The sequence below is a fragment of the Eretmochelys imbricata genome, chromosome 3 (genome assembly GCF_965152235.1).
Source record: "Eretmochelys imbricata isolate rEreImb1 chromosome 3, rEreImb1.hap1, whole genome shotgun sequence".
NCBI lineage: Eukaryota > Metazoa > Chordata > Testudines > Cheloniidae > Eretmochelys > Eretmochelys imbricata.
This window is the reverse complement of record NC_135574.1, coordinates 100,169,262-100,191,134: the sequence shown is the minus strand read 5'-3', so window position 1 is coordinate 100,191,134 and position 21,873 is coordinate 100,169,262. Positions and strand designations below refer to the sequence as shown.

The window sequence follows — 21,873 nt, the reverse complement described above, 5'->3', positions numbered from 1 at the left end:
TGGAAAGACTTACACACATGCATAAAGTTATGCATATGCTCAAGTATTTCCAGGATCAGGACCTAAATTGTTTCATGTTATCTCCTTCTACAGGGGCTCCTAGTCCTACATAGGAATGGAGAGCGTGGTATCAGCATTTGGGGGAACATTTCAATTAACTCATTCATTCCCAAAATTGTCCCACTGGACCTAGAAGGCCAAGTTTGATTAACTGTCTTCCACTTCCATCAGTTGTGGTAAACTATGTTCTTTCTCTCACCTGAGAAACTGGGGGGTGGAGGGGGAGGGGAATTCCAGAGAGATTTTCTCTCATCCAATTAACTCAATGTAAATGTAGCAGCTAACGTTGTTATCCTTCATTAGCTTCTATCCCATTAAATAAAAGTCTGACCTTTTACTTTTCTCTAGCTTTAAATGTCTTAAGGGTAATCTCTTGAAGAGACTTACTTTTCATACCTCTGTAGAGTTACAGAACCTTCATTTTGAACGCAGTAATTTCTTTTATTAAACATTTTACAGCCTTGGAAAAAGAAAAGGAGTACTTGTGGCACCTTAGAGACTAACCAATTTATTTGAGCATGAGCTTTCGTGAGCTACAGCTCACTTCATCAGATGCATACTGTGGAAACTGCAGCAGACTTTATATATACACAGAGAATATGAAACAATACCTCCTCCCACCCCACTGTCCTGCTGGTAATAGCTTATCTAAAGTAATCTTCAGGTTAGGCCATGGAGGAGGTATTGTTTCATATTCTCTGTGTATATATAAAGTCTGCTGCAGTTTCCACGGTATGCATCTGATGAAGTGAGCTGTAGCTCACGAAAGCTCATGCTCAAATAAATTGGTTAGTCTCTAAGGTGCCACAAGTACTCCTTTTCTTTTTGCGAATACAGACTAACATGGCTGTTACTCTGAAACCAGCCTTGGAAAAGTAACTTTTCAGAATTTTTGTTCCTTAGGAATGTCTATCTTTCCCCTGAAGCTCTAGGTATCTTTGCAATAGATAGAGAAATGGAATGTTTTATCAGTTTTCTCAAAATGTAATGTTTATAGATTTAGTGAGATCATTAATCCTCAGAAGGGTTGGGTTAACGGATTGCTTCTTTAAGACAGAAAACCCCAAAATGTTAATGACTTGTGTCCTGAATGTTTATAACTATCCATCTGGTGGTTTGTATTTTAAATTATTTTTGATCTATCAGCTGTTACTTTACAATGTTATATATATGCTCTTCCTACCATAACCTTTATTCGTTTTTCTCTGTTACTTGTAATACTGTTGTTGCATGATCTAAAAATTCATTTAAACCGTTGTTAAAATGTGTTATCTTTACCTTTTTATGCTTTGTTTATTCACTATACTAAGAGGAAATGTGCACAAAGAACTGATTAAACAATAGGAAACAAAGAATGATAGTAAATGCTGCTTCTTAAGATGGGGAGAGCTTTGACAAGGAAATACCCCATTTAATAGCGTTTACTGTTATTTAATATCAATCTCCCATGGTATTTTTCTACGGCATATCACTTAATAGCTAAGCCACTAGCATATTTATTATTCAGTGTTCTGGAGAAGTAATATGAATTACGCTGACAATAATTTGATTCTGTTATTAACAACTGTGGAGACCAACACATTAGAGTACAGGGCAGCACGATGGAACATGAAATGTACTGCAGACAAATGTAAAATAATGCACATTGGGAAAACAGTAAATATCTCATACACCCAATGGCCTCTGACATTAAAATAAATAACAAAATTAGAAATAACTGTGTATGGTCAATGAAGATCTCTACACAGTGGTGTCACTTTTACAATAGTAAGTGCTATGCCATGTCAACCAGAACTTGTGCCCTGAAGTCTTTAGTTCCTTCCTTGATTTCCTACCTTTTATGTTTGTTATGCCCTTAAAGTACTGTGGTGTATCTTTAAAGTTTTATTCAAGAAAGAATGTTTTACAATCCAAGATTTTACTCAATCCATCCATATAATTTTCTACTTAAGCACTGTTGATACCTGGTAGTGGTACTCTCAGTGTTGTTTGTAAACATTTTCCCTGTAATGTTAATCAAAATAAAACACTTTGTTGAAAATGTACACGTAACAGGCTACTGTTAACAGCTCCCTTTTTTCCCCATGCAATGTTTTGACAAATACGCTAGTTCCAACTTTACTTTTGAACGTCACAGAAGCGGTTGATAAGAAATTCACATAAAACGATAAAAAACGGCAGAAAAAAGTGGTTGCATAGAAATATAGCTCAGTTTAAACTGATGTAGCACAATAACAGAACAGGAGTGGAATGAAAGCTTGGATCAAATAGTTATTGTGGGTCACATTTTTGTGCGCATGATTGCTTTGCTGTTTTTCTCTTTCTTACCATTGTTACACTTTGCCTTTATTGATGTACTATTAACAATAACGATTCGTAGCGCTTATGTAATCAAAGAAGCTAGTGTGGAGTTTTGTGCGCGTGAGGCAAGTAATAGTTAACTATAAAAGTGTAGTTAAAAGGATGTGTCGTATCTCTTTCCTTGCTTCTCCTGGCATTCAGCACAGCATACGCAGTAGAAAGAGAGAGGTCACCATTTACATACTGTGCATAATCCAGATATGGATTATGATCTTTATTTGTTTAGAAACTGGTCTTTTCTGCCGCACAGTGTCAACAGAAAACAATCCAAACAAATCAATGTTTCAACTGCACACAAGAAGCATAAGTCTCTCAGTACATTACGTGTACCCCATGATACATAATAACCCTGTAAATTTAAATAATTTTATCCCTTGTCTCTATTTTCCAAAAAATGGAAGACAAACATGGTAATGTTTTTGTTTATATAGCACCCAGCACACACAATATGTGTCCTCTCCATAAAAGTTTTTAAGAGCTTAAATAAAGTAGTATGGTTCAATGACCAAGTGAAACAAAGTCATTCTGCCCAATCTACTATAAAACAAACTCAGGTTAAAGCTTCCACTTTTTTCACATGGTAAACAAGAGATGGGAAAAAGAAAGAAAAACAACATGTTTATCTTAAAGATAAAACTGGGGGCTTACCCCATGATATAACAAAGTATTTAAGCATGTCCTTTAAGTTTTTTGATTAATCAGGACCTCAATGGGTGAACCATACAAACAAACTGTGGTCTAAAGGGGAAAGTTGTACCTGAAAAATTCCACACCTTTATATTGATTCACATGAATATTACTATAATTGAATTGCTTGGAATCTCCTTTATTTATGCTAGACAGAGCATCTGTTGCTGAAGTTGGCACCCTGATGTTGCAAAGCTTAACATACCTCCAGTCCCACATAAAATGTAACTGACTTTCCAGATGTCTCCTCACACAGCTCCGTCTATTATAAGCTAAACTTCAGACAGGCAGTAATTGTTTTACCAGGTTTAGAAGACAATTGTAACTATAATGAAAACTCCTGACTTTTCTTATCAAGACCACCTCAAAAGATGGGACAAATACTGCTAAAATTTTTACATGAAATCAGCAAATAACAGTGAGTAAATTTTGGAATTAGTAAAGTTTTTTCAAATACATGTATTCTAAGCACATTTACTACAAAATATTTTTTTATAAAATCAATTGACCTAAACAGCTCATATTGTTTCTCTCAATACTGCAGTGAAGCAATTGTTTCCCCAGCTCAGCAAAGGGAAAAAAAAAAATGTAACACTTGGTTCAGTATAACTGAATGAGTTCTAAAAACTGAGTTAAGCTCAAATAAAACAAATAATTATTACTTAGCACTTTCAAAATATTCTAGAGGAAATCCTGGCTCAGTTGAAGTCAATAGGAGTTTTGTCATTGACTTCAGTGAGATCAGGATTTCATTCCAGGTTTACTGAAATAGTTGCTCCCCCCCACCCCCCCGCCCTTTTCTTTTGTAAGCTTCAGAGACGATGAAGTGTGTAAGTGTGGGGGAGAGGAAGTTAGTTCAAAAGTACAAAAAGAATTGAAGAATTTGATCTGTTGAACTACCTCGATTTCAGAGTATTGGATAATAATACTATATAGATTAATAAATAACTTGCAATGAACAAATTAATAGCTCATTTACACTACCAAAAGCTGAGATAAAGAGCAAATATTTTGGAGAGATCTCCTCTGCACCTGTTCACATCAGCATACATAATTAAACATTTTTAGCAAAGAATATGGAGTTAAAATATCTTGCCCTTATGGCTGATCCTCAATTACTGTGCTTTGGTTCATGCAGAAAGTTGCTTGCCTTTTTTGTTTTCCCATTAGAATGGAAAGTGGAATGCCACTGGGAAAGGATAATGCAGTTGCAAGAAAAACAGGAGGATCTCCCCCACTCCTCCATAGAAGGCAGCCTGAAAGATTATATGATCTATAAACTCATATTCTTAAAAATGCTTTTCATTCCAGAGTCAGTAGTCCTACATGCTGGACAGTTAATTTCCGTATAATTCAAAAATCTTTATTTAAGGTACACTGGAACAATACTCCAGACAATAATTGTAATCTTTAGATTCTTTTGCAAGAAAAAATAGACCATAACTGTTAATATATCAAGACTATCAAGAGTAATATTTTGTGGTACAACTTAGACAAAACATTTTACATATTAACTTTTTTCATAAAAGACTAATATTTTAAAGTCTTACCAGTCAACCTGGTTACAAAGAAGTAGAACTTTGACTGCTCTAAAATATGGCTAAAGTAAAATTGAAGTGCTTAACGTTTGTTCTCTAAAATAAACTTTTTAGATGGCTGCCGTTGTGCTGCATCAAATTTGAGCTTACCTGCTTACGTAGCTCTGGTGATTTTGACAGCTTCATGAAGGTCAAGTGAGGTTTACAAGCTCTGTTTTCTCCTGCCAAGATGCCTTTTTCTTGAAATATCTTCTTCATGGTCTCTGAAGAATGAAAAATGCAGAGGCCCTAAGATATCAAATACTGTGGATGCTTAAAAATGTGCTTTCAACTGTAATACGAGTCACATCCATCCCAAGTGAAAAGTGAAGATAATCAATAAGAAGGGAAAAGCAGCTTTCTAGTTTCCTTCAAAGTTGCATGTTATATCTGAACAGATCAATCTGATAATTGCAGCTGATCTGAGACACAAGTTACTTCATTTAAAAAGAAATAATTGGCAATCTATTAAAACCAATCAATATCCAGTCTAAAATCTGTTCCTCCTACCACAATAGTACCTTTATATTTAAATTGTTCAGGGATTGCAATGAGTGAAGCAATTGCAAATGACAAAAGAAGAGTTATGGATAATGGGATTCACTAGACAAAGAAAAGCTACTCTGTGTCAAATTTTATGCTCCTTACTTGAATGAAACTCCCATTTCAGGCCAAGGGAATTTCGCTTAATAATCACCAAATTCAGCCTAATTGTGAAGGGCAAAGATTGAGAATAGGCCAAATGTGATGTTCTTCACCAGTGCTCCACAGCTAGTTCATAGAATCATAGAATATCAGGGTTGGAAGGGACCCCTGAAGGTCATCTAGTCCAACCCCCTGCTCGAAGCAGGACCAATTCCCAGTTAAATCATCCCAGCCAGGGCTTTGTCAAGCCTGACCTTAAAAACTTCCAAGGAAGGAGATTCCACCACCTCCCTAGGCAACGCATTCCAGTGTTTCACCACCCTCTTAGTGAAAAAGTTTTTCCTAATATCCAATCTAAACCTCCCCCACTGCAACTTGAGACCATTACTCCTCGTTCTGTCATCTGCTACCATTGAGAACAGTCTAGAACCATCCTCTTTGGAACCCCCTTTCAGGTAGTTGAAAGCAGCTATCAAATCCCCCCTCATTCTTCTCTTCTGCAGGCTAAACAATCCCAGCTCCCTCAGCCTCTCCTCATAAGTCATGTGTTCTAGACCCCTAATCATTTTTGTTGCCCTTCGCTGGACTCTCTCCAATTTATCCACATCCTTCTTGTAGTGTGGGGCCCAAAACTGGACACAGTACTCCAGATGAGGCCTCACCAATGTCGAATAGAGGGGGACGATCACGTCCCTCGATCTGCTCGCTATGCCCCTACTTATACATCCCAAAATGCCATTGACCTTCTTGGCAACAAGGGCACACTGCTGACTCATAGCCAGCTTCTCATCCACTGTCACCCCTAGGTCCTTTTCCGCAGAACTGCTGCCTAGCCATTCGGTCCCTAATCTGTAGCGGTGCATTGGATTCTTCCGTCCTAAGTGCAGGACCCTGCACTTATCCTTATTGAACCTCATCAGATTTCTTTTGGCCCAATCCTCCAATTTGTCTAGGTCCTTCTGTATCCTATCCCTCCCCTCCAGCGTATCTACCACTCCTCCCAGTTTAGTATCGTCCGCAAATTTGCTGAGAGTGCAATCCACACCATCCTCCAGATCATTTATGAAGATATTGAACAAAACCGGCCCCAGGACTGACCCCTGGGGCACTCCACTTGACACCGGCTGCCAACTAGACATGGAGCCATTGATCACTACCCGTTGAGCCCGACAATCTAGCCAGCTTTCTACCCACCCTATAGTGCATTCATCCAGCCCATACTTCCTTAACTTGCTGACAAGAATACTGTGGGAGACCGTGTCAAAAGCTTTGCTAAAGTCAAGAAACAATACATCCACTGCTTTCCCTTCATCCACAGAACCAGTAATCTCATGATAAAAGGCGATTAGATTAGTCAGGCATGACCTTCCCTTGGTGAATCCATGCTGGCTGTTCCTGATCACTTTCCTCTCATGCAAGTACTTCAAGATTGATTCTTTGAGGACCTGCTCCATGATTTTTCCAGGGACTGAGGTGAGGCTGACTGGCCTGTAGTTCCCAGGATCCTCCTTCTTCCCTTTTTTAAAGATTGGCACTACATTAGCCTTTTTCCAGTCATCCGGGACTTCCCCGGTTCGCCACGAGTTTTCAAAGATAATGGCCAATGGCTCTACAATCACAGCCGCCAATTCCTTCAGCACTCTCGGATGCAACTCGTCCGGCCCCATGGACTTGTGCACGTCCAGCTTTTCTAAATAGTCCCTAACCACCTCTATCTCCACAGAGGGCTGGCCATCTCTTCCCCATTTTGTGATGCCCAGCATAGCAGTCTGGGAGCTGACCTTGTTAGTGAAAACAGAGACAAAAAAAAAGCATTGAGTACATTAGCTTTTTCCACATCCTCTGTCACTAGGTTGCCTCCCTCATTCAGTAAGGGGCCCACACTTTCCTTGGCTTTCTTCTTGTTGCCCACATACCTGAAGAAACCCTTCTTGTTACTCTTTAAAAATAAACAAAAGCAAACGTCTATCTGTTGCCTTTCTGATGCCTGTGTAAAGTGGAATGTGCAGTTCAACTGACTGAGAAGACTGGAACTTTTCTTTTTCATGTGGCTATTTGCCTACATCCAAGGCTACGCAAAGCTTCTATATTGACCTCTCTTACTCCCTCCCAGCCCATCTACCTAGAACAATATAAATGTTCAGCTTACTGGAAATTAAATCACCACAACTACAATCGAGACTAATGAAATCTATCATAGTGATCTTGCACCACATTAGACCAGATACTATCTAGAATTAGCCAGCTTAAACACTACATAGGGTGTATGCAACTGTGCTTATTAGGGCATGTCTATACTGGAACATTCAGGAAAGTTAAGGTGAACTAAACATGTGCAATCAATGTGCATAAATTAAAGAATGTTAATCTCCCATGTGGATGCTCTCACTTAAGAGTAGAGGAGTCTTAATCCTCCTTGGTCAGAAATGGGTTTTTTTAAATACTCTCTGAAATTATACCTTAGAAAATTAAAACTAAAACTTGCTTCCTGACTATTATGTTTTTATAAATATACTAAACAGGTTAAAGTATGAGTATTAAGTTACAGCAAGTTAAGGTCACCTTACCCCTGAATGAGAGCATCCACACATGGAGTAGGTGGGGGAGGAGAGGTTTGGGGTTAAATGAGCTTTAATATATGTTCCTTTAATTGATTTGCCTTAACTTTCCTGAGTATTTGTGTCTGTAGACAAGCGCTTGGTGTTTTCAATGGGACGACTCACAGTATGTAAAGTTAAGCATGTGCCTAAGCCTTCGTAGAATCAGGAACTAAAGGGGCACTGCAAAAGTTTTGGTTTAAATTGGTCTAATTTAAAGCTGTCGTTACAGTATATTGTAGAGAAAATCCTCTGGATTTGACAAGGCATAACTTCACATTATCTTTCATATCCTTTAAGTGACTATTTCCCCCAAGCGTACTCTGCAAAAATACATGATCTTAGCTAACTAAAACTAAAACCTAGCCCATTCATAACATAAGTTAGGAAACAAATTTTATTTAGGTTTCTAAGGTATAATTACAGTGTATTTTTAAAAGAAACTTAAATTATGAAAGATACCATCTTACTGTTTTTAAATCCAGAGGATTTTTCTCTACCATATTTATTTTTTTAATTTTTTTCAGTTTACTAAAAGAACATCTACCTGTAAGTAGTTGTCACTCGGCCATATATTTAAAATATAGGTCCTGATCCTGCAGTCACTTATGCACACATTTCACGATATGCCAATTTGAGTTCAACAAGACTATTCAAGTACTGAGTTATGCACATGCTTAAGTGTTTGTAGTATAGGGCCCATATGCAATAACAAATCCTTACCAAAATGTGTTCACTTATTGCATGTTTCTGCGTGCCCACATACAGGGGTCTGTTTTGGGGTTACTTTTGAGTGGTTTCAGCTTTTTAAAACAAAAATAAACTACAGTGATAGCATTTATTTAAAGAATACGTAGGGGTCAATCCTATACTTGTTTCTGTGGCCACCAAGAGTTCTGATAGTGGAACTAGTAAGAGGGAGTGAACAGGATTGGCTCGGGGGGGGGGGTGCACCCCCTACCTTGTGTGCAGATGAATTCTAGGGTAGTTTCCTGCACACCAAGGCAGTAAGGATAGGAAGGGCATGGTGGACTGGAAGATTTGCTCCCATGTAGAACCTCCCATACCTGCAGAGGGGACACATCAGGATTCTGTGACCTGTCCTATTAAATCGTCAGCTGTAACACTGGTTGAAGAGTGGCTCTGTGGAGAGGATTCACAGTTTATGGAGAGGAATCACTCTTCATTTTCTCATCAGTGCCCAACCTGGCTATTCTGGCAAGAAACAGGATTGAAGGTTTTCTCCATAGAGAATAACATTTTATAACAGAAAAGAGAGAATATGCTGTGCGCATTCTAAACATGATGGTGGCTTATTTACTTTCAAGACTAAAACCCCACAAATCTCTGTAGACTGGAATTTGCTCCCACTGAAGTCAATGGCAAAACTCTCATTAATTTCAATGGGAGGCAGGATCCAGCCCTCTTTTTGTAGTAGCCAAAAGTAACTAACAAACCCCAGAAGTTCTACTGGCATCAGTGGAAATTTATTTATTTTTATTTTTTCTTTGAAAAATTGCTCTTCTTTTTTTGACCAGCTCTAAACTCAAGGAGCCCCACTATATCCAATATGAAGGTGAGGTTGGATGGAAGGAAAATGGACTCCTAAATCAGTTGATTTTCACCAGTACCTATCCTAGTAATGCATATGCAGATGCATTCAGTAGCATATTTTTAATGTTTCGTAGCATGAATTAATACTCCTGGGTTCTATTCCCAGCTCTGCCACCAACCTGCTACATGATGTTGGGCAAGTCACTGCTCCTCTCTATGCTTCTGTCTCCCCTCCTATTCTTTGTCTTCTCTATTTTGACTTTAAGCTCTTAAAGGCAGGGACTGTCTCTCTGTCCACGTGTACATTACCTAACCCAAAGGGCACTGCTCTTGGTTTGGGAGTCCACATACTACCATAAATAAAATAATAAATGCTAAAATGATATAAGCTGCCTTTCCTTTTCTCCACCTTCAAGACCCACTGGGCTTCATGCAATAAGGGGCTCCCCTTGAAGCGCCTCACTATTCTTGGGGAGAAATAAGCTTAGATCACGAGAAACTTCCTCCCCACTGAGAACGTCTGCTTGTCCTTTTGGAAGGTATGTTGAGATCCACTGATGAGAGTGCTATATAAGAGCTCGGTATTATATTACTGTATAAAATATTGTTTCTCTTCTCTGCCAAGGGAGAGTCCAGACAAAATACATGCGGTGGTGGGCAGTGTAAATACTTATTCATTTTAGCTGCAGCCCGGAATCAGATATTTAACACAGAGTAGCAAATATTCAATAGGCTGAATTCTACATAAACACACCAAAGCAGAAATTGACCCCATAAAGGTGAAATTCATCCCTGTGCAGAGGGCCAGCATAGGGTCTGTGAACCATTTACATCTCACTTGAGGCTGGCCCTCTGCGTGGGGTGAATTTAACCCAGAAATAGGGAAACTAATAGGGTAGGTGTGTCCATTGGTTTAAAATATACTCTAAAATGCACATTTGTTTTCTTTCCTTCATGGTTTTTCATCCAATTCAATTTATACAAGGAAGACTGCAATATTTTTCCTGTATTTAGAGAAGGAATGCTATAACAAGATTTGGGAATCTGGCTTTATGTCAAGAGTTTTTCCATTGAAGAGCCAAATTAATAACCTTATTGAAGTTACAACCAGGCTGAATTTTGGCCCTTTAGAACTTAAAAATAAGTTATTTGAAAATATTTTGGTATTAATACAGGAGCTGAAGATGAAGTAATACAGTAGTATCAATATTAGAGTTTCTAGTTGTTAAGTTAACGTTAATGTAAATAGGATGTACCATTTAGTTATGGTAACAGGTGCATTCTAATGATACGGACATATTCAGTATGAGATTTGTTTGCATGTTTGAGTTTCATAGGGCATGTCACTGTTTGCTCTGTTTAAATTGCCAGATATTTGTCAATATGTTTTACCTCTTTCTACATTTGATACAATGTTTTGTATGTCTTTGTAGGACATGCATTTGAAGAATTATGCCAAGGATTATAAAGCTGTCCAGGCAAATGTCAGTGAACAGCAGATTAGCACATCAAAAACAGACTATTAAAAATAGGTGTCTGATACTACTCCAAAGTTAGATATGCATGTTCAAAACAATGCAGTTGGTAACTCCTATTCATGGGTTTCCAAGTATCCTCCAGTTTATTCTTTGTTGTTGATAGGTTAAATAATCTGCTGAATAAAGAAGTGTTATTACATTTATTTCAAAAAAATCTGCATTGCTCTATAACAAATGCATGTTATAGTCTCATAGGTGTTTGATCTGTATTGTTTTGTGTATTTAGCAACCCTAGTCCTCACTACAAAGAAGGATTTTTCTTATTAAAACAAACAATTCTGCACCAGCCTCTGATGCTTTCTCTCAGCCCAGTGCACTGCACTGTTTTTGTTTCTCTGCTTAGGGCTCTGTTCTGCCATCCACACTTACACTAAAAAAGACTTTAGGTCCAAATCCTGCAATCAAGATTTGCATGAATGGAACCCTGCACCCATACTGAGCCCCACTGACACAGCAGAGCTCTGTGCCAGCACAGGGGTCCGCCTATACAGATCTGATTGCAGTCCCATTGATTTCAATAGGACTGACTATTCATGGAGTATGGTGCTATTCAATGTGAGCATAGGTGGAAGACCTGGGGTCCTAGATTGTAAGTGCCTTTAGGGCAGCCATGGCCCATGTCTCTTTGTTCTCTGCCAACTGTGACCAATCTTCTTCTTGTACATCTCTGTTACATCATCTCTAACTTTACAGGAGAGGATGTTTTGCAAAACACACTCTTTTTTATTTTAAAAACAAAGTACTGTGCATGATGGACAAAAATGTATCATTTTTAGTGAGAGGAGATAGCAATTTTAAGTTTCCAAGGAATTCATAAAATCATAGGACTGGATGGGACCTCGAGAGATCATCTAGTCCAGTCCCCCGCACTAATGGCAGGACTAAGTATTATCTAGTCCATCCCTGACAGGTATTTGTCCAAAATCTCTAATGATGGAGATTCCACAACCTCCCCAGGCAATTTATTGCAGTGATTAACCACCCTGACGGTTAGGAAGTTTTTCCTAATGTTCAACCTAAACCACCCTTGCTGCAATTTCAGCCCATTGCTTTTTGTCCTATCCCCAGAGGTTAAGAAGAACAATTTTTCTCCCTCTTCCTTGTAACAACCCTTTATGTACTTGAAAACTGTAATCATGTCGCCTCACAGTCTTCTCTTCTCCAGACAAAACAAACCCAATTTTTTTCTATCTTCCTTCATAGGTCATGTTTTCTAAACCTTTAATCATTTTTGTTGCTCTTCTCTGGACTTTCTCCAATTTGTTCACATCTTTCCTGAAATGTGGTGCCCAGAACTGGACACAATACTCCAGCTGAGGCCTAACCAGCACAGAGTAGAGTGGAAGAATTACTTCTTGTGTCTTGCTTACAACACTCCTGCTAATACATCCCAGAATGATGTTCACTTTTTTTGCAATAGTGTTACACTTTGACTTATATTTAGCTTGTGGTCCACTATGACCCCCAGATCCCTTTCCGCAGTTCTCCTTCCTAGGGAGTCATTTCCCATTTTGTATGTGTGCAACTGATTGTTCCTTCCTAAGTGGAGTACTTTGCATTTGTCCTTATTGAATTTCATCCTATTTACTTCAGAACATTTCTCCAGTTTGTTCAGATCATTTTGAATTTTAATCCTGTCCTCCAAAGCATTTGCAACCCTGCTCAGCTTGGTATCCTCCTCAAACTTTATAAGTATACCCTCTATGCCATTATCAGGGGTTGGCAACCTTTGGCACGCAGCCCTTCAGGGTAATCCACTGGCGGGCCACAAGACATTTTGTTTACGTTGACTGTCCGCAGGCATGGCCCGCCGCAGCTCTCACTGGCCATGGTTTGCCATTCCCAGCCAATGGCCGCCGCTTCCTGCAGCTCCCATTGGCCAAGAACGGCGAACTGTGTCCAGTAGAAGCTCCAGGGGGCCATGCCTGCAGACAGTCAATGTAAAAAAAAAAAAAAGTCTCACAGCCTGCCAGTGGATTACCCTGATGGGCCGCATGCTGAAGGTTGCTGACCCCTGAGCTAAATCATTGATGAAGATATTGAACAGTACCGGACCCAGAACTGATCCCTGAGGGACCCCACTCGTTATGCCCTTCCAGCATGACTGTGAACCACTGATGATTACTCCCTGGAATGGTTTCCAACCAGTTATGCACCCCTCTTATAGTAGCTCTATCTAGGTTGCATCTCCCTAGTTTGTTTATGAGAAGATCATGCAAGACAGTATCAAAAGCCTTACTAAAGTCAAGATATACCATGTCTACCGCTTCCCCCTATCCACATGGCTTCTTACCCTGTCAAAGAAAGCTATCAGGTTGATTTGACAAGATTTATTCTTGACAAATCCATGCTGACTGTTAATTATCACCTTGTTATCTTCAAAATGTTTGCAAATTGATTGCTTAATTATTTGCTCCATTATCTTTCCAGGTACAGAAGTTAAGCTGACTGGTTTGTAATTCTCCAGGTTGTCCTTATTTCCCTTTTCATAGATGGGCACTATATTTGCCCTTTCCCAGTCTTCTGGCATCTCTCCCATCTTCCATGACTTTTCAAAGATAATTGCTAATGGCTCAGATGTCTGCTCAGTCAACTCCTTGAGTATTCTAAGAATTATTTCATCAGGCCCTGGCGACCTGAAGACATCTAATTTGGCTAAGTAATTTTTAACTTGTTCTTTCCCTATGTTAACCTCTGATCCTACCTCGTTTTCACTGGCATTCACTATGTTAGACATCCAATATTACCAAACTTCTTGGTGAAAACCAAAACAAAGAAGTCATTAAGCACCTCTGCCGTTTCCACATTTTCTGTTATTTCCCCCCCTCATTAAGTAATGGGCCTACCCTGCCCTTGGTCTTCCTCATGCTTCTAATGTATTTGTAGAATGTTTTCTTGTTATCCTTTATGTCTCTAGCTAGTTTGATCTAATTTTGTGCCTTGGCCTTCCTAATTTTATCCCTACATACTTGTGTTATTTGTTTATATTTAATTAAGTGTATCTGTGTCCCTGTACCACCCCCACAGTGTGCCCACTTCTGGGGATGTTTCCAAGTGTCAGAGGAAGGAGGAGCTGTGTACCCCAGTGATTTCCAACTGCTGCAACCAATACCACTGATGCAGGGCTCCATATTTTATCATTATTGTTACTTCCATATAACATCCCCACTGTGTGTGTTGTCCTTTACAGAACAAATAAAGCAAGATTCCCTGCCTCAAAGCTATTACAATTTAAAATGAAGATGAGAACACGCAGGAGGAGATAATGACTCAAGGAATAGAAGAGGGAAAGGACAGTGTGATTATGAAAGCCCATGGGAGGCTAATGCATGAGTCTTGAATATAACAGAACTTTCTTAGTTTGCAAAGTGATTTTTTAAATGTTATTAGGTTATTGGTTATACACCTACTTGAAGTGGGTTTTGAGAAGACATTTAAAGGTGTAGGGGGAGGGGGGCATCACAGATGGGGTCAGAAAGGGAGTTACAAGTGTAGGAGGCCCATGAAAAAGCTGTCATGGAGGCATGTGAGAGAAGGACACAAAGCGGGACAGCCAGGTGGAAAGCTGTTGATGAGCAAAGAGAGTGTAAAATGACACAACAGCCGAAAGGTAGGAGGAGAGTTTGTGGAGGGACTTGAATAAGAGGTATGCATTTGATTTGGGAGAGTAGAAAGCCAGTGACAGGATTACTAATAGTACAATCCTCCATGTGCAGTGCTAAATGAGTACCTTGCATTTGAGTTCATAAATCAATATTGCCATGCCCTCAGTCTAACAAGTAAGATCCAAGTTTGCCCTTTTATTTTTAAATTACTTGCTAGCACTCATTTTTGGGGCAGTTTTTAAGTTATTGGAAAACTTATCTTTCATACAATTTGACATTCTCTTAAGTATTTTGTACTTTATTTTCATAATGTTCAAATTACCCCATGCTATGTCACTTGTATCACTTACATTAGATGCAGCTGCATCCATTACATAATTTTTGATATATCACATTTGAAGCCTAATTATGGGGAAAGTTGCTCAAAATAATTACATGTGGAAGGACCCCAAAATGGAACAGCTAAATCAATAGTGATTCATATGGTGAATTTGATATTGAGCCATAAATTGTAACACAAATAGCTATTTCCATTTTCCAGCTTGCATTAGAAATACCTACGCATGGATTGTGAAAGATTATTAGGTGTGTACATTTTCCTCTGCTGTTCTGTTATCTTGGAAACCTGTTCGCAATCTAGCTTCAATTTTTAAAAAGGCAAAGCTAGAAACAGTAATTTCTCTTTATTAAATGACACACAAATCTTATAGAATCTTATATCTTACACTTATAAAATGAAAAGAAATTATAGGAGCTTGAACATGTCAATGCATTCTGATTTTTCTAATACCACTTCAAACCCACCTAAAATACGTAATTTGTAGACCTTGTACATTTTGACAGCCTTTCAACATATTTTGCCAGGGATCACTTAGTGGAAGTGTTGGTTGACCAGGAGCTGTTCAGGCAATCTCCTGCTGCTACAGGAAAGGCACTTGAAAAGCTGTAAGGGCCAATTCCTGCACCCCTTACTCAGGCACAATTCCCATTGACTTCATAAGGGGGTGGTTTGCTCCAGCTGAGGATCTGCCCTTAATTTTCCCTGAGTAGGGAATTGGACCAAACCTGAAATTTGTGAAAACTGCACTAGGGAGTCACATTCTGTCCTGACCTCAGTGGGGCTACATAGTGTGTAAGGCAGTGTAGCACTGGGCCCTGTTTCTGAGCAGTCTACAAAGGTTTTTCTGTATTTTATGTACATGAATTTAATTGCCAAGAGGCAGTGTGGTCCAGTGAGTAGTGTATGGCAGACTGGGGTTCTGTTGCTAGCTCTGTCACTGATCTGCTGCGTAACTTTGGGCAAGTCAGTTCTCCTCTCTGCCTCTGTTTTCTCTCCACCCTGTGTCTATTTTGACTGTAAGCTCTTCAGGGTAGGGACTGTTGCTTACTATTTGCATGTACAGCACCTACCACACAGGGGCCAGAAACTCTCTGTGGGCCTCTGGCTGCTACAATAATGTAAATAATAGTAATAACAATACCTAAGAAGCCTAAGCTAATGATTTTAGTTGCTAATACTTCTGTGTCTGTATCACAACTACATATATAAATTATAGCCTATTGTACTGGGTAAGCCTTCTTTTGCAATCAAATTCATGATCTGGAATGTATGATCACAGCGTCAAGCAGCCTATTGTATGATCTGGAGTGTATGATCCCAGGGTCAAGCAGCAGGGCCACCCTATTCATTCTGGGGCTGAAGGAAGGGATCTGATCTAAGGGGTGACTCTTGCTGTTCTGCTCAAAGACTGTGGGTCCTCAATGGCCCAGTAACCCTTCAGTCTCTGATGGGACAAACAGATTGGTAATTGGGCTTGAGGTCATGCCACCTAATTTACTGAGCAGTGTCCTCTGCAGAGAGCAAGAAGGAGGTTGCCTCGTGAAACACGCCTTGTTTTTGATCTCTCCCTTGAAGAAGGTACATCTTGTTTTCTCCACCCATGTGCACCACTTCCCCTGTGTAGGGTTGTCTTTACATCATGCCCATAGGTGAACAGAGGTTAAAAAGCAATTTATTTCTATGTCTGTTCACTGTAACTTGGTTTGTTGGTGTTGGGTTTTGCCTATAAGGGGTTTTCACCTTTGTAAAGGGTTCAGGGTATAGCAACTCAAATACCTGTGGTGCAAGTTGTGTACTGTTCAGATATTCATATGGGTATATGAACAGATGTTCTTGTTCATAAAGCACGGTCTAGGAAAAAGCTGCACCAAGTAACGTCTCTGTGTGCATATGTCAAGGGACTTAAATCTGCTGGCATTTGTGAGATAAGGCTTCATTGTTTACAACTCAGGAAGTGTACTACCATGTGAGTTACCAGTGCATACTGGCATTTAGGTTTGGCAAGAATTCCTTGCCTGGAGTTAGGCTGAATTTACTAATAAAAAGCTGAGGCCAACTTTATCCCATAACTTGTGTCTGTCTTCCACTTGGCCTCTGGCCTAAGCAATGTATAATGGGTGTTACTTTTACATCAGGACAATCTTTCCTAATCAGCAAAATTAGATCATCATTGTTCCACCTTAAGTATACATCTGTCATAGCTACAGTTGTTCACTAGGTCCCAGTAAAATGTAAGAGATAATTTATTTGAAGGGGGTGGGACCAGCCCTCATGTTTTCAGAAGTCTGTCCAGCTTTCCATGTGCAGCATTTCAAGAACAAATCTGGAGCTCAATAATGGGAGCTCTGCGGGAAAGCAAGGGGAGGAGAAACACTCTAATTTGTATTCTGTCGGGTTTGGTGGTGCACGCCTGTAATCTCAGCTGCTTGGGAGGCTGAGGCTGGCGGCTCGCTCAGGGATTCTGGGTTGCGGTGCTCTATGCTGATTGGGTGTCTGGTGCCACTAATAACCTGGCCAGCAAGAACAACATGAATGACTTGTTGTGATTGGCGTTCTCTGTGAGGGCTGATGGACTGATCGATCAAGGTGATTTGTATTATAGTAGTGCCCAGTGGCCTTAATCAGGATCAAGGCCCCATTGTCCTGGTGCTGTATAAACAGAGAGAGAAGCTTACAATCTAAGCTCTCTCTGAATCAGTTATCTTGAAGGAGAGGTTAAAAAACGCAGAATTAGAGAACTGTGCAAGCAAATGGCTAGAATACTATTTTTTTTCTTCTCAGACATATAATTATGAGTGAGGATTAAACTGGCAATGAATGAATGCGATAGGTATAAAAATAAAACACCATGAAATAAACTGAATACGTTAAAACCTCTTTATTAAGGATGAGAAGAAAATGACTTGAAATCCCTCATTTAAAGACTGCCTTTTAGTATGGATATCATTACCATACCTGAAAACACAGCATAACATGAAAGACTTTTAAATAAGATTACATTGACTGGAACTTGTTAATCACTGAAGAGCCAAGAACAACTCATATCTGTGTTCCTGCTCTGTTTTCTGCACATGCAGACTACTGCTGCCAGGCTGACTGCAGTCAAATTCCTCTATTCTAACCCGCTCCTTGAGCCCCTTCAGTGTGGCTTCTGCCTACCCTGCTCAAACAGCCTTTACCAGTCTTTCTAGGCAAACTGTAAAGTGTCTCCTACATCCTCATCTTCCTGTCCTCTTCTGCACAGAATCAGAAACATAGGGCTGGAAGGGACCTTGAGAGATTACAACCCTCTGTGATAAGGCAGGACCTAGTAAACCTAGACCATCCCTGACAGATGTTTGTCCTCCTTGTGCTTAAAAGCCTCCATAATGGGGATTCCACAACCTCCCTTGAAAGCCTATTCCAGAGTTTAACTATTCTTAGAAAGTTTTTCGTAACATCTAACCTAAGTCTCCCTTGCTGTAGATTAAGCCCATTCCTTCTTGTCCTATCTTGAGTGGACTTGGAGACCAGTGGATCACCACCCTCTTTAGAACAGTCCTTAATATATTCAAAGACTGTTGTCAGGTCCCCTCTCAGTCTTCTTTTCTCAAGACTAAATGTGCCCAGTTTTTTTTAACCTTTCCTCAGATGTCAGCTTTTCTAAACCTTTTGTCATTTTGGTTATTTGCTTCTGGACTGTCTCCAATTTGCCCATATCTTTCCTACAGTGTGGTCCCAGAATTGGACACAATTGAGGCCTCACCGCTGCTGAGCAAGACATTACCTCCTCCGTCTTACCACGAGTGTCGTATGTAAAACAGCCGAGAATATTAGCCTTCTTTTGTTGAAACTGCTTCACATTGTTGGCTCATATTCAATTTGTGATCCATTATAACCCCCAGCTCCTTTTCAGCAGTACTACCATCTAGACAGCTACTCCGCATTTTGTAGTTGTGCACTGGATTTTTTTCCCCTTCCTAAATAAAGTATTTTGCACTTGTCTTTGTGGAATTTCATCTTACTGATTTCATACCAATTCTCTAATTTGTCCCAACCATTTTGAATTCTAATCCTGTCCTCCAAAGCATTTGAAACCCTTTCCAGGTTGGGGTCATCTGCAGATTTTATACTTTTCACTACATTATCCAAATCATTAATGAAAATATTGACTAGTATTAGACCCAGGACTGACCCCTGCAGGAACCCACTAGATATGTCCTTCCAGTTTGACAGTGGACCATTGATAACTACTCTTTGAGTATGATCTTTCAACCATTTGTGGATACCCATTATAGTAATGTCATCTAGACCAGTGGTTCCCAAACTATTGTACTGGTGACCCCTTTCACATAGCAAGCCTCTGAATGCGATCCCCTCCCCCTAATAAATTAAAAACACTTGTTTATATATTTAACACCATTATAAATGCTCGAGGAAAAGGGGGGTTTGGGGTGGAGGCTGACAGCTTGCGACCCCCCATGTAATAACCTCACGACCCCCTAAGGGGTCCTTACCCCCAGTTTGAGAACCCACTGATCTAGACCACATTTCCCTAGTTTGCTTATGGGAATGTCATGTGGGACTGTATCAGAAGATTTACTAAAAATCAAGATTTATCATGTGTACTGCCCCCTATCCCACCAGCCCACTACATGATTTATCACAACCTCCTCTTAGAAATTCTCCTCTTCCTAGCCTTAATATACTCAATGTGTTTCTCTCATGGTTCTATTCCTACCTCTCCAACTGCTCCTTTAGTTTCTCCTTTTGAGGTTTCTCTTGTTCTCCTTACTCCTGCTATCGCAGCATCAGTCAGGACTCCTCTATACCTGGATGATCTGATTCAGATGTACAACTCCAACTGCTAGCACTATGCTGATAACTCGAAGATCTACCTTTCTACCCTGATGTGTTCCTCCATGCTTCATAGTGACATCTCTCAGCCACCTTTTCATAGATGACCCGCCATCAGATCAATATTAAAATGGCTAAAAGTGAATGTCACTAAAAGCTGCATTCTTTCTCTGCTCTACATCTTCTCCAAAATTTGTTTCCACTCATCACAAAACCACTTGAGTAGGCCCTGGTTATTTCTTACCTTTGTCTATTAACATCCTGATCTCTGGGCTCCTAGTCTCTTGTCCCACCACCAGCAACAATCTGTCCAAAATACATACACAAAAATATTCTGTCTTGATTTGAGACCCAAGAAACTCTTAATGCCAACTGGCAAGGGGGTGAAGAGGGGTTACAGGTATTTCCTGACTCTGGTATGTACATCCTGCTTCACCAAAGACTTTCACTTGAGGTCTCAAATGAAAGTTAGTGTCACATTGGTTATCAGTATCACTGTTAACTGTGTGTACATGTAGTATGCCAGGAGTTACCTATCTGTACCAGAAAATTATGTTCTTAAGCATATAAGTTAAAAGCAGATAACTAAAAGGTGTCATGCCTTAGACTAATTCCTCTAGATAGAAGAAATGTGTATCTGGCTGGGACGTAAATTAAACATTGTAAACTAACACAATGTATGTCCACTTACATATGAAGTAAAATGCTAAAGATATAAAAACAATGGGAAAAGAGCACACAGGAAAAAAAAAGCCACAGGGGATTATCCTGCCTATGAGTAAAGACAATGAACAGTAAAGGCAAAGAGGCCCCTTTATCCTACAGCTGCAAGAAAATGGACAGCACATTTGCATTCATGAAAGCAGGGTCTCAGCCAACCTTGGCTGAAAATGCTGCAGAGGACTTTGGGTGAGAGAAACTTCTTTAGACAAGTTGACCTGTTAGTTAAGTTCAGCCTTTAAAAAGCACATTATGATTGTTTTATACCTAACCATTTGTTTCCAATACGCTTACTATCTCCTCTGTCTCCCGTCTTTGTTTTCACTATAAATATATCTCTGTGCTGTCGTGCTAAGCAAAGTGGTGATCCTGGGTTGAATCTTACAAGCTGGTATATACCATTCCTTCGGGAATAGCAGGCCTGGCATGTCTGTCAGAGCGTTCAGGGGTTAAGGGCCTGGACAATCTACGGAACATCTGGGGACCTGGGGGGTTGGTTTGTGCCTGTTGCTACCGGTACAGAGAGAGCAAGGCCTGCGGAAGCCTGGACGGTAGCGCTTGTGCTGCCACGGGCTGTTGGTATCAGGGCTCTAGTCTACAACGAGCACAGACAAGAAGACCATTTAGTGCTAAGGGCCGGTGGTGGTGATGTGCCTCACAATCCTGGGTACACCTGGAGAGTATCACATAAGCACGACTGTGATTTCATTCAGCCTCTTTCTAAGTCCGTACACTGCCTTCCTGTTGTCTTCCGTATCAGATTTAAGGTCTGATCTTCACCTGCAAGATCTTGTACAAACTAGCTCCCACATATTTCTCTGTTTCATTTCTTTCCATTTCCCTCCTTGCCCTCTTGGCTCTGCCAAGCCACGCAATTAACCACCCTATCTGTGCGGTCCTTCCACTCTTCCATGAAATCCCTTACTCCTGACTAGGGTGACCAGTCATCCCAATATTATCAGGACCATCCCACTACTACAGGCTTTGTCTTATATATGCAACTATGCCCACCACTGCCAACAAAAATGTCCTGCTTTTTCCACTTGTTATCTGGTCACCCTACTCCTGACACCCATGACCCAGTCCACCAGGCCTTCAACTTTTCCTCTTTAACGTCTCTTCTTGAAAGATATTTCCTCCAAAAGGCCTAGTCCTCCCGTAACAAAAGTATTAATCTAGACATATGAAAATCTTTACAAAACATTTCCCTCCCCACAAAATCACATGACTAACCCCTCACACTGAACATCACCATTCGGTCACATTTTTTTGTTGCTTCCCACCTTGCCCCTCTTTCTCCACACATCCTTTTTGCATTTGTACATTGTCTGTGAAAACTGTAAGCTATCTGCA

At 40.1% G+C, this 21,873-nt stretch overlaps 1 protein-coding gene across 6 annotated transcripts in view; it reads right to left on the bottom strand.

The window, feature by feature from the left end:
• AKAP7 (A-kinase anchoring protein 7) overlaps window positions 1-21,873 on the bottom strand; it is a 138,451-nt gene that overhangs the window by 67,740 nt on the left and 48,838 nt on the right. For all 6 annotated transcript variants that reach the window (XR_013345633.1, XM_077813045.1, XM_077813044.1 and 3 more), the window contains exon 6: window positions 4,797-4,909. Coding sequence is in view for 5 of the 6 variants with exons in the window: in XM_077813045.1 (XP_077669171.1) it covers window positions 4,797-4,909 (113 nt within the window). In the remaining variant the exon portion in view is untranslated. The remainder of the gene's footprint in view (window positions 1-4,796; window positions 4,910-21,873) is intronic.